This window comes from Procambarus clarkii, chromosome 32 (genome assembly GCF_040958095.1).
Source record: "Procambarus clarkii isolate CNS0578487 chromosome 32, FALCON_Pclarkii_2.0, whole genome shotgun sequence".
Taxonomy (NCBI): Eukaryota; Metazoa; Arthropoda; class Malacostraca; order Decapoda; family Cambaridae; genus Procambarus; species Procambarus clarkii.
In genome coordinates, this window is record NC_091181.1 from 27,956,525 (window position 1) to 27,969,805 (window position 13,281).

Below are 13,281 nucleotides of genomic sequence, written 5' to 3' on the forward strand. Positions count from 1 at the left end.
AGACACGTGTGTATACACATTGATGCACCTGCAGACACGTGTGTATACACATTGATGCACCTGTAGACACGTGTGTATACACATTGATGCACCTGTAGACACGTGTGTATACACATTGATGCACCTGTAGACACGTGTGTACACATTGATGCACCTGTAGACACGTGTGTACACATTGATGCACCTGTAGACACGTGTGTATACACATTGATGCACCTGTTGCCTTGATTTGGTTCAGAGTATCAACGTTCACACAGCCCGGTGTGTGACCAGGCCACCTAGCTGACGGTCTGATCAACCAGGCTGTTAGGTGCCGCTGCTGGCAGTCCACCCCCGCCGCTTCTCCTTACTTTCCACTCCGTACAAAAATTCAACTGTTTACCTTAACCAGAAACGTACGAGCCCCATCAACCCCCCTAACATATAGAGGCTGGTGCATAGGAAAACGTGAATATTTGTAACCTGTTTTCTTTTAATAGGTTGCATTTGGAACATTAGTTACGATAACGTTAAAAACGTGACCTATTAGTTGAGAGGCCGGGCTGGCCCACGTGTGACTGGCAGCCCGGTTGACTGGCAGCCCGGTTGACTGGCAGCCCGGTTGACTGGGCACCTTTACTCGGTACAGCTACAGGGAGGGCTACAGGAAGTGCTGTTATTGCTCATCAGCCCGAGGGCAGCACAATTCAAAGGAATATAAAAGTTAGTAAATAGGCGTCCACCATGCAAGCTGAGTTGGTAGCAATACTGGTAGCACTCGAATTTATTGACAACACTGTGGTAGACAGCTATTGTCTGACTCCCTTTCCTCACTACTGGCGATAAATAGTTTACAGTCAAGAAATAACGTGCTTGTCTTCGAAGCCGGACATAGGCATACTTAACAAGAGGGTAAATATAAAAAATGTTGTGGAATTCCTCCTCACATTGGCCTGCAGGAACATGACAAAGTTGACGCCCTTGCTAAGGCTGCAGTAAATGAAGACAGTATTGAACGGAATCTTCAGTTATCAAATACGTCCCTTAAAAGTGGCATTAGACGAGAACTCCTGGATGGATTTGAAGAAAGTAAAACAGTGCAAACTGGAACTAGCAGGTCCATTGTTCATCACAATGAAATGTGTGAAGTAAAACATGTGTATGGGGCAAGTAACAAAGTCAGTAGACTAACAGATGTTGTCACAGCTCCGTATAAGACTTGGCTACAAGTATCTCTGGCAGTTCGGCTTATATAGGGATCTAGATGAAGTAATGTGTGTGGACAAAGACAGGGACACACACTCGAACACTACATCTTGGAATGTAGTAAAATTGAACCATTTAGAGATAAATCTAAACTCACTGTTGTATGATATGGCAAATCATCTTATTACTAAGGATAAAATGCCTGAAATCTTTGCACTGTATCCATACGCTCCCAGTAGATAAACGACATATGAGATTAAGAAACAAGTAGTGTATTATGAAGACTATGACAAATGTAATATGACTCTGTAATATCTCCATTGCTCAAACAATTATGTATTAGCGATAAGATCTACCATTAATGTATAATGATTTAACTATAAATATATAGCTCTTGAAATAGAACATTCTCTGTAACTAGCTGGCATTATAATTGCAAGGTATGAAGGATAGATGAATTTGTTAATGTAATAATCTCCATTGAGGTCTTATAAAGACCTTTTACATCCTCTGTAATACTTTTAGCGCTACCGCTCACAGGATGAGTATGGGGTGCACAATAAACTAGCCGCCCCCGGCGGTAACAATAAAAACCTTAGGTGGTGTTTATCAAGTTAGAACTACGAAAGAGCTCAGGTAATTTTGCCCTCCTTATGTGTGAAGGGAGGATGTCTGAAAGCCTTTCTTAGGCCCTTAGTGTAGAGTTGTGTCAGTGTATATTTATTCCACCTCTTCCTCTTGCTTCTTCTCCATTTTGAACTAGTGGCTCCAGTATTATCCAGGTGTTGATTACACTGTCTGCCCCTCGCCTGCACTCCAGGGAGCACTGGTCGAGGCAGTTTTAAACGGTCCCAACAATTAATTAGAAGGTTTTTTTTTAATGCTTTACTTCATTCAAAGACGTCTTTACTACCTACCGTTTAGCAGCGTCTCCATCTGTGAGTGGGGGCTGTTAGACCCTCGGTTCTGCAACAAGATAGGAAGGTTAGCTTAGAATAGGTTAGGTTCCTGTTCCTGGTCTCCCCCTTTGTACGGTAGGAAGCTGTGGCTTGACAGAGAAATGTGCTCTCACCAGCATATCCTGCAAGGAGGCTCCCCCCCCCACCCCCCCCCCCCCCACCCCCCCCCCTCCCTCTTTCAGGCTGTCAGACGGGCGTGTGAGGAGGGGAATGTTGCCACGCTGGCTGCTTCCTTAAGGTGCCCTCCATCCTCTGCCAATGTATTAACTCCTGCCTGTAGGTTCTTGATGTTGAAGGAGTACACGTTGGAGGAGGCACCGTCCTGGAGACGGGAGTCGGCTGCCGTCCGGCCCTCTCAAGGTCCCGCCTCTGTAGTCTCCAAAGTTTTTCTCCGTGGGTTCGTGTAGAATCCTCTCTGCGTGTCTTGATTCTTCCTGTAGAATCCCCCCCCCCAAGAACTACCATAGCCTGTCCAAATCTTTCTTGAGTTCCCTGTCCACACTCGTTATCTGTGCACACCTGTTACCTGTCCACACCTGTTATCTGTCCAAACTAACACACATGTAGTCAGTTAATCACTTCCGCATAGTCAGAAATGTGAAACTTTGTATTTGTGGGTGTGGGAGTGGTGTTACTGGGTGTGGGAGTGGTGTTACTGGGTGTGGGAGTGGTGTTACTGGGTGTGGGAGTGGTGTTACTGGGTGTGGGAGTGGTGTTACTGTGTGTGGGAGTGGTGTTACTGTGTGTGGGAGTGGTGTTACTGTGTGTGGGAGTGGTGTTACTGTGTGTGGGAGTGGTGTTACTGTGTGTGGGAGTGGTGTTACTGTGTGTGGGAGTGGTGTTACTGTGTGTGGGAGTGGTGTTACTGGGTGTGGGAGTGGTGTTACTGGGTGTGGGAGTGGTGTTACTGTGTGTGGGAGTGGTGTTACTGTGTGTGGGAGTGGTGTTACTGTGTGTGGGAGTGGTGTTACTATGTGTGGGAGTGGTGTTACTGGGTGTGGGAGTGGTGTTGATAGTGGGAGGGGGGGTGGGGTGGAGGAGGGGTTGTGGGTTACCTGGTGGTGTTTGTGGTGGTTGTAGAGAGGGGGGGGCGGCGCTGTGGGGGTGGGGGTGGGGGGGGAGATGAGCCACCCTTCCATCACTAATCCAGGGGGGCATCAGTATTGTGTTTCGTGTAAGTCGACAGCGGAGGCCCTTGGGAAAGGGAGGTGGTGTGGGGGGGTGCTCCCCCACCTCCCCATCCCCCCCCCCCTCCTTCCCGCACTGCCCCCCTTCCTACAACTCCTCCCCCCTCCCTCCAGCACCGCCCCCTACCTTCCAGCACCCTCCCCCATCTTCCAGTACCTCCCCCCTACCTTCCAGCACCTCCCCCCTACCTTCCAGCACCTCCCCCCTACCTTCCAGCACCTCCCCCTATCTTCCAGCACCTCCCCCATCTTCCAGCACCTCCCCCTATCTTCCAGCACCTCCCCCTATCTTCCAGCACCTCCCCCCATCTTCCAGCACCTCCCCCCATCTTCCAGCACTACCCCCCCCCCCCCACCTTCCCCTGTCCGGGACATTTTACCGTGTGGACCACCACAATCCGCTTCTCGTCCGGATTAATGCATTCCCGGTGCTGTTTACCGGCCCAACTCTGAGTCTTCCGGCTCCTTATCAGCTGACTGTCAGCCCGCTGCCAGCCCCCACTGGCAGCCCGCTTTCATCCCTTTATCAGCCCGCTGCCAGCCCCAAAGTCAGTCCACCTTCATTCTTCTATCAGATTCAAGTCAGCCTTTGAATTCCACATCAGCTCAATCTAATTAAACCCGGCCTCTGTCTATCGGGACCTCTGTCTACCTCTGTCTCCAGTCAGACCTGGAGGCGGCCCTGGCCACCCCGGCAGTGTACGGCTTCCACCAGACCTTCCCACAAAAGATTAATTTATAGTTTATTCCTCTTTTTTGATAATGCATCTTTAAACCTCCCCCCCCCCTCTCCGCCCCCACTCCCTCGAGCCCGTCACCCCCCCCCCCCAGTCCCTCAAGCCCGATAACTACAGTCCATCCCTCCACACAACCCGTCCTCAGACCAAGTTCATTCCATCCAGCGGTCGACCCCAAAGACGCATTCATAAAATTTAACATGCTGTTCATTCTGAATAGGAATTTCCTCACTTTTCAATTCATATTGTTAAATATTAGCATACTCCTCAGATTAAGGCGTTGGTTAGGTTAGGTGTTTAGGTTCTGTTGGCGATTATTTGTATTTGTAGTACGTGGGTGAAGCATTTACAGCGTTGTGATTCGAACAACAGTCGTCAGTGAAGCACTTGTTCCGGAAGTGTTCGGACGTCGTCAGTTGTGAGTCGTGTGTAAACCGCTCTTCATTCATAAACAGCTGGGGTTTGGCGGGTGGATGGAATGGACTTTGGCCTTTGTTTATGAAGACGGGCTGACACACCATAAGCAGGGTGGGATGCTGAGTCAGCAGGGATGGGGGTTGAGTCAGCAGGGATGGGGGTTGAGTCAGCAGGGATGGGGGTTGAGTCAGCAGGGATGGGGGTTGAGTCAGCAGGGATGGGGGTTGAGTCAGCAGGGATGGGGGTTGAGTCAGCAGAGGCAGAGTTAAGGGTGTTGGAGCAACTGCTCCAGAAAATCCCACATAAATCCGTCAATCCGGAGGTGGTTAGGGTGAGAGCTGCCCTCCCCTGCCCTGCCTTCCCCCCCCCCAGCCCTCCCCCTGCCCTCCCCAGGGTATTGCCCGCGGGGGCAACCCATAATTAATTGTTTATAAATACTCCATCAGAGACCTCGCTTCATTAGACAGGTGCCTGGTGGCGCGTCCCGGGCTGTTGGGGTGCTTCAGCCCCCCTCCGGCACCTCCCCTGTCTATTGTGGCCCCTCCGGCACCTCCCCTGTCTATTGCGGCCCCTCCGGCACCTCCCCTGTCTATTGCGGCCCCTCCGGCACCTCCCCTGTCTATTGCGGCCCCTCCGGCACCTCCCCTGTCTATTGCGGCCCCTCCGGCACCTCCCCTGTCTATTGCGGCCCCTCCGGCACCTCCCCTGTCTATTGCGGCCCCTCCGGCCCCTCCCCTGTCTATTGTGGCCCCTCCGGCACCTCCCCTGTAGGTAGGGAGAGCTGTCAGTGGTGGCAGGCAGCGAGGCAGGCTGTCAGTGGTGGCAGGCAGCGAGGCAGGCTGTCAGTGGTGGCAGGCAGCGAGGCAGGCTGTCAGTGGTGGCAGGCAGCGAGGCAGGCTGTCAGTGGTGGCAGGCAGCGAGGCAGGCTGTCAGTGGTGGCAGGCAGCGAGGCAGGCTGTCAGTGGTGGCAGGCAGCGAGGCAGGCTGTCAGTGGTGGCAGGCAGCGAGGCAGGCTGTCAGTGGTGGCAGGCAGCGAGGCAGGCTGTCAGTGGTGGCAGGCAGCGAGGCAGACTGTCAGTGGTGGCAGGCAGCGAGGCAGGCTGTCAGTGGTGGCAGGCAGCGAGGCAGGCTGTCAGTGGTGGCAGGCAGCGAGGCAGGCTGTCAGTGGTGGCAGGCAGCGAGGCAGGCTGTCAGTGGTGGCAAGCAGCGAGGCAGACTGTCAGTGGTGGCAGGCAGCGAGGCAGGCTGTCAGTGGTGGCAGGCAGCGAGGCAGGCTGTCAGTGGTGGCAGGCAGCGAGGCAGGCTGTCAGTGGTGGCAGGCAGCGAGGCAGGCTGTCAGTGGTGGCAGGCAGCGAGGCAGGCTGTCAGTGGTGGCAGGCAGCGAGGCAGGCTGTCAGTGGTGGCAGGCAGCGAGGCAAGCTGACAGTGGTGGCAGGCAGCGAGGCAGGCTGTCAGTGGTGGCAGGCAGCGAGGCAGGCTGTCAGTGGTGGCAGGCAGCGAGGCAGGCTGTCAGTGGTGGCAGGCATCGAGGCAGGCTGTCAGTGGTGGCAGGCAGCGAGGCAGGATTAGCGAGGATCCGCCTGGAGCAATTAAGTTCATTAAACGAGGAGTGTGGCGGGAGCAGCCAGCAAATAATGAAGGAACATTCTGGCGGGCAGCGGCTCTCCTCCCACAGTAATGAGTGCCAGGATTATGTCCACCAGGAGGGGAGGCAGGCTTCTCACCTGGCATACGGGCACCGTACGGGGGCATTGATGTGGCATAGGGGGCGTGGTGGGCGGTACTGGTGGCATAGGGGGCGTGGTGGGCGGTACTGGTGACATAGGGGGCGTGGTGGGCGGTACTGGTGACATAGGGGGCGTGGTGGGCGGTACTGGTGACATAGGGGGCGTGGTGGGCGGTACTGGTGACATAGGGGGCGTGGTGGGCGGTACTGGTGACATAGGGGGCGTGGTGGGCGGTACTGGTGACATAGGGGGCGTGGTGGGCGGTACTGGGGGCATAGGGGCACTTAATCGTATACCCACACACTCACACTCATTATATTCCGTCCCATCTCCCCTCTTCCCCGTCGCATTGTACTCACAAGACGTGTCATAATGTTGCGACACAGGCCCTGACACAGGCCTGACACGGAGACGTCTTGGTCGGCAGCCTTCAGCATGTGTCCACTTCTCCTGGCGCCCGTCCCCCAACCCGTCCGGGTTTCGGGTTCGATCCCCGGTGGAAGCGGAAACAAATGGGCCGAGTTTCTTTCGCCCTGATGCCTTGTTCACCTAGCAGTAGATAGGTACCTGGGATTTAGACAGCTGCTACGGGCTACTTTCCGGAGGTGTGTAACAAAAACGAGGCCTGGTCGAGGACCGGGCCGCGTAGACGCTAAGCCCTGAAATCATCTCTAGATATCCTCAAGATAATCTCCTCAGACCAAGTCCATTCCATCCAGCGGTCGACCCCAGAGACGCATTCATCAATTATAACGTTCTATTCGTTCAAAACAGGAATTTTCTCAAATATAAATTAACATTATTAAATATTAGCATATTGTGCATATTTAGGCACTGGTTACGTTAGGTGTTTAGGTTCTGTTGGCGATTATTTGTAGTACGTGGGTGAAGCATTTACAGCGTTGTGGTTCGAAAAAAAGTCGTCAGCGACGCACTTGTTCCGGAAGTGTTCTAACGTCATCAGTTGTGAGTCGTGTGTAAACAGTTTTTCCATTCATAAACGGCGGGTTCGGCGGGTGCCTGGAATGGTTTATGAGGGGGGGGGGATGCTGCTGGATGGAATGGACATGGTCTGAGGACGGGTTGAATGAGCAGGGGACTTGTCTGCAGTATTTAACGAGCATTTGGGCGTTGAGTACAGGGTGCTGGTTATGGTTCAGGTGGTGTCGAGACATGCTTCAGTCTTCGGTAAACATGCCTAAAGAAAGGTGATACTACTCACCACCATGTAGAGAAAGACCGAGATGAGTAGTATTCCTGGAAACACAAACCAAAACTGTCTCTATTTTCCGCTTGTTACAACTTGTAATAAAGTTGTTACATTTTGGCTTAACGTGTTTATGACGTATTAGAACGTTGTTACAACTTGCTATATTGGTTGTTATAACTGGTTAGGTGGTGTTAAAACTTGTTCGAACGTTGTACGAACGTCGTAGTTTTGGTGTGTGTTTGGCGGGTTTAGTGTGTGTAGACAAGGCTTGTAGTGTCAGGTGTGGCCCAGAGGGGAGGAAGACTCGCGCTGGGACTGCAAGATGCCGCTGGACATGCTGTCTGTCACAAGCAACATAACCTGTTGCATCAAGCCTATTTCCATACAAGTCTATTTGTAATGGAAGATTAGCCATCTGCAAACCACTATCAAATACTTCAACCGACTACCAACCGGCAGTAAACATGCGGTTACATTCTACCATCTTCAAATCCAGGGATCCCATCACAATGGTTGTATATATTCAAGTCACTTGTGTTGTCCCGTCTTGAGTACTGCTCAGTACTCACTTCCCCCTTCAGAGCAGGAGAGATTGCTGAAATAGAGGAAATACAGAGAATATATACGGCACGCATAGACGCAATACAGCACCTAAATTATTGGGATCGTCTCAAAGCTCTTCAAATGTACTCACTTGAAGAGGAGAAGAGAGAGATACCAAATAATATACACGTGGAAAATACTGGAGGGCCAGGTCCCAAACCTGCGCAGTAAAATAACATATTGAAGTGAACAATATGGAAGAAAATGCAGAATAGAACCAGTGAAGAGCAGAGGTGCCTTAGGGACAATCAGAGAACACTGTATAAACATCAGAGGTCCACGGCTGTTCAACATTCTCCCAGCGAGTATAAGAAATATTGCCGGAACAACCGTGGACATCTTCAAGAGGAAACTAGATAGTTTCCTCCAAGGAGTGCCGGACCAACCGGGCTGTGGTGGGTGTGTGGGCCTGCGGGCCGCTCCAAGCAACAGCCTGGTGGACCAAACTCTCACAAGTCAAGGCTGGCCTCGGGCCGGGCTTGGGGAGTAGAAGAACTCGCAGAATCATATCAAGCAGGTATCTTCAAGACCAAGACAGAATATCCAGCATACTACCCCACCCATCACTCAATCACCAGAAGTAAAGACACTGCACAAGGCTTATTGACCCCATGGGACACTTCACCTTTTTTGGAAAAAAAAATAAAAATTCTTTTTTACTTTTTCTCATCCTTTGAATATGATGACACGGTCAATGAAACGCATCTCTTAGTGGCAGGTCTTAAGGAAACTGTAAAATTAACTTTGGAGAGTAAAATGTTCAATGTTCTTCTTAAGTGGACATAACATGAGAAATATAGAGAAGATTCGTACTAGAATCATTTATCTCGTTCTTTGTTATATTCTAACATGTACAATAAATCCTGCTATTATATATATATATATATATATATATATATATATATATATATATATATATATATATATATATATATATATATATATATATATATATATATATAAAATATATATATCTTGAGGTTATCTTGAGATGATTTCGGGGCTTTTTAGTATCCCCGCGGCCCGGTCCTCGACCAGGCCTCCACCCCCAGGAAGCAGCCCGTGACAGCTGACTAACACCCAGGTACCTATTTTACTGCTAGGTAACAGGGGCATAGGGTGAAAGAAACTCTGCCCATTGTTTCTCGCCGGCGCCTGGAATCGAACCCAAGACCACAGGATCACAAATCCAGCGTGCTGTCCGCTCGACCAACCGGCTCCCCCGGTTGTATATATATACACACACACAGGATATATTATTTGCTATGTTTTTATTTTTAATATTATATTTTAGCTTTTCTTTTGTGGTAGTAATTGGTAATCCAGGCGAGTGTTGTGTTGGGGTAACAGGCTCCGTGTGGGGCCGCTTTGTGTCCAGCCGGGCCGTGGTGGTGGTGGGCCGTGGTGGTGGTGGTGGTGGGCCGTGGTGGTGGTGGTGGTGGGCCGTGGTGGTGGTGGTGGTGGGCCGTGGTGGTGGTGGTGGGCCGTGGTGGTGGTGGTGGTGGGCCGTGGTGGTGGTGGTGGTGGTGGTGGTGGGCCGTGGTGGTGGTGGTGGTGGTGGGCCGTGGTGGTGGTGGTGGTGGTGGGCCGTGGTGGTGGTGGTGGTGGTGGTGGTGGGCCGTGGTGGTGGTGGTGGTGGGCCGTGGTGGTGGGCCGTGGTGGTGGTGGTGGTGGTGGGCCATGGTGGTGGTGGTGGGCCATGGTGGTGGTGGGCCGTGGTGATGGTGGTGGTGGTGGGCCGTGGTGGTGGTGGTCGTGGTGGTGGTACCCAACTGGTCAAAACAGTGTAGCGTCTCCCCTCTCCCCCCCCCCCCTCCCCCTAACCCACCTTCGGACACTTTATAACGTATTCACACCTTAATTAATTCATTCATTTTATTTTCAAACAAAGTGATGGTGTTCGATTTATCGGCCCCGTTTCCGTTCGTATTGCCGTTGTCTCGCACCATTCTCCTTCCTGTTTCCCATCCCACTAAAATGCGAGTAATTGTGTAGTGATGGTGGTGATGATGATGGTGATGAAGTAGCCGTTGTGGCGGTACTTAACTGACACGACTCTCTCTCTCTCCCTGGGTGGGCAGACTGGCAGAAGACGGAGGCGCAGAAGCTGCGGGAGAAGCTGTTGTTGGAGGAGCTGGTCACCATCGTTAACAAGAGAGACGAACTGGTCATCCACCTGGACAACCAGGAGAGAGCGTGAGTAACTCTCTGTATGTGTCTGTCTCTCTCTCTCTCTCTCTCTCTCTCTCTCTCTCTCTCTCTCTCTCTCTCTCTCTCTCTCTCTCTCTCTCTCTCTCTCTCTCTCTCTCTCTCTCTCTCTCTCTCCTCTCTCTCTATCCTCTCTCTCTCTCTCTCTCTCTCTCTCTCTCCTCTCTCTCTATCCTCTCTCTCTATCCTCTCTCTCTCTCTCTCCTCTCTCTCTCTCTATCCTCTCTCTCTATCCTCTCTCTCTATCCTCTCTCTCTATCCTCTCTCTCTCTCTCTCTCTCTCTCTCTCTCTCTCTCTCTCTCTCTCTCTCTCTCTCTCTCTCTCTCTCTCTCTCTCTCTCTCTCTCTATCCTCTCTCTCTATCCTCTCTCTCTCTCTCTCTCTCTCTCTCTCTCTCTCTCTCTCTCTCTCTCTCTCTCTCTCTCTCTCTCTCTCTCTCTCTCTCTCTCTCTCTCTCTCTCTCTCTCTCTCTCTCTCTCTCTCTCCTCTCTCTCTATCCTCTCTCTCTCTCTATCCTCTCTCTCTATCCTCTCTCTCTCTCTCTCTCTCTCTCTATCCTCTCTCTCTATCCTCTCTCTCTCTATCCTCTCTCTCTCTCTCTCTCTCTCTCTCTCTCTCTCTCTCTCTCTCTCTCTCTCTCTCTATCCTCTCTCTCTATCCTCTCTCTCTATCCTCTCTCTCTATCCTCTCTCTCTATCCTCTCTCTCTATTCTCTCTCTCTCTCTCTCTCTCTCTCTCTCTCTCTCTCTCTCTCTCTCTCTCTCTCTCTTTTCACAAGGAAGCTTCCTGTTCTTCCTGTGATTAACTTTGTTATTCTTCTGTGTGTTTATTTTTGTGTCCTGTAGCACGGGTTTCAGATTGCAACCTGATGGCCTCGTCGAGGGCCACCAGGCGGCCTGCTCGAGAACCGGGCCGAGAGGACCTTGAGCCCCGAAATCATCGCAGGGGTAACCGCGGACCTAACCTGGGCAAGATACGGACGGAGAACATTAAATGTCTGATTACTATAACTTCTACGTGTAATTCCCCCGTAGCTTATTTGTCTTATTTCACTATTTTATGTTTTTGGCTTCAAATGGCTTTTGGCTCAGACTGCTTTTGCATCTGTTTGGTCCATTTAGATTGACATACAGAAGGTTAGAAAACCACCGCAGTTGTTAGATTTAGAGTTAGACACTATCTTGAGGTTATCTTGAGATGATTTCGGGGCTTTAGTGTCCCCGCGGCCCGGTCCTCGACCAGGCCTCCACCCCCAGGAAGCAGCCCGTGACAGCTGACTAACTCCCAGGTACCTATTTACTGCTAGGTAACAGGGGCACTCAGGGTGAAAGAAACTTTGCCCATTTGTTTCTGCCTCGTGCGGGAATCGAACCCGCGCCACAGAATTACGAGTCCTGCGCGCTATCCACCAGGCTACGAGGCCCCTACCACTATGTTTGAAACAACATATACACCTGAACCTGACAGGTGTGCATTAGTAATAATAATAATAATTTACTTAGGAGAAGCACATACATAGTTGCAGAGTTACAGTACACACATTATGTTTGATTTAAAGATAGAGGTAGTACATACATTACCTGATAAAGCCACTTGTACGCGTAGCGTTTCGGGCAAAGTCTTCGTCAAAAGTCTTGCGTTAAACTTGACATGGGTTGAGGAAAGATCGACAGGTTTCGTTAAATACCTGGTGAATCGTCGTCTCATCTAGGACTAGCGTTTTGTAGTTAGGATGGTGCTAGTGGTGTCCCTATGGTGAGCGGGAGGGGGGGGGGGGGAGGACATAGGAGACAGTACTCGGAGCGCCGTGTGACGGCCGGAGACAGTACTCCGAGCGCCGTGTGACGGTACTCGACCGTCACACTGTCAATCGCCTAACTTTTGCACATTCTGGAGATGTAAATCGCTTAAGCATCATTATTTACTTCCAGTAAAAGGCCGAACAGTTGCGTAAGTCGCTTACAGCTGTAAATACGAGGCTTATGCTAGCTAAGGACATTAGTCAGGGCCGGCTACAGTGACGGTTACAGTGATGGCTGCAGTGCCATTAGTGTCGGCTGTAACACAGTCGTAGACAGTGGGTACGGGTGACAGACTCGGCAACCAATCTGGTGTCCCACCTTGTGGTTGGGTGGGGGGGGGGGGTGTACCCACCTAGTTGTACTCGCCTAGTTGTGTTTGCGGGGGTTGAGCTCTGGCTCTTTGGTCCCGCCTCTCAACTGTCAATCAACTGGTGTACAGATTCCTGAGCCTACTGGGCTCTATCATATCTACACTTGAAACTGTGTATGGAGTCAGCCTCCACCACAACACTACTTAATGCATTCCATTTATTAACTACTCTGACACTGAAAAAATTCTTTCTAACGTCTCTGTGGCTCATCTGGGTACTAAGTTTCCACCTGTGTCCCCTTGTTCGTGTCCCACCCGTGCTAAAGAGTTTGTCTTTGTCCACCCTGTCAATTCCTCTGAGAATTTTGTAGGTGGTTATCATGTCTCCCCTTACTCTTCTGTTTTCCAGGGTTGTGAGGTTCAGCTCCTTTAGCCTTTCCTCGTAGCTCATTCCTCTCAGTTCCGGGACCAGTCTGGTGGCATACCTCTGAATCTTCTCTAACTTCGTCTTGTCTTCGTCTTGTCATCTTCGTCCCAACAAAACCAGCATTACCACCACCACAACACCTTCACAACACCACCACCACACCCCACACTACCACCACCACACCCCACACTACCACCACCACACCCCACACTACCACCACCACACCCCACACTACCACCACCACACCCCACACTACCACCACCACACCCCACACTACCACCACCACACCCCACACTACCACCACCACACCCCACACTACCACCACCACACCCCACACTACCACCACCACACCCCACACTACCACCACCACACCCCACACTACCACCATCACACCCCACACTACCACCACCACACCCCACACTACCACCATCACACCCCACACTACCACCACCACACCCCACACTACCACCATCACACCCCACACTACCACCATCACACCCCACACTACC

General features: G+C 51.3%; 1 protein-coding gene across 1 annotated transcript in view; it reads left to right on the plus strand.

Moving 5' to 3' along the window:
* Ehbp1 (Eps15 homology domain containing protein-binding protein 1) overlaps positions 1 to 13,281 on the plus strand; it is a 380,163-nt gene that overhangs the window by 298,596 nt on the left and 68,286 nt on the right. Inside the window, exon 26 of the mRNA XM_069334860.1 lies at positions 10,107 to 10,221. Within this exon, the coding sequence (XP_069190961.1) occupies positions 10,107 to 10,221 (115 nt within the window). The remainder of the gene's footprint in view (positions 1 to 10,106; positions 10,222 to 13,281) is intronic.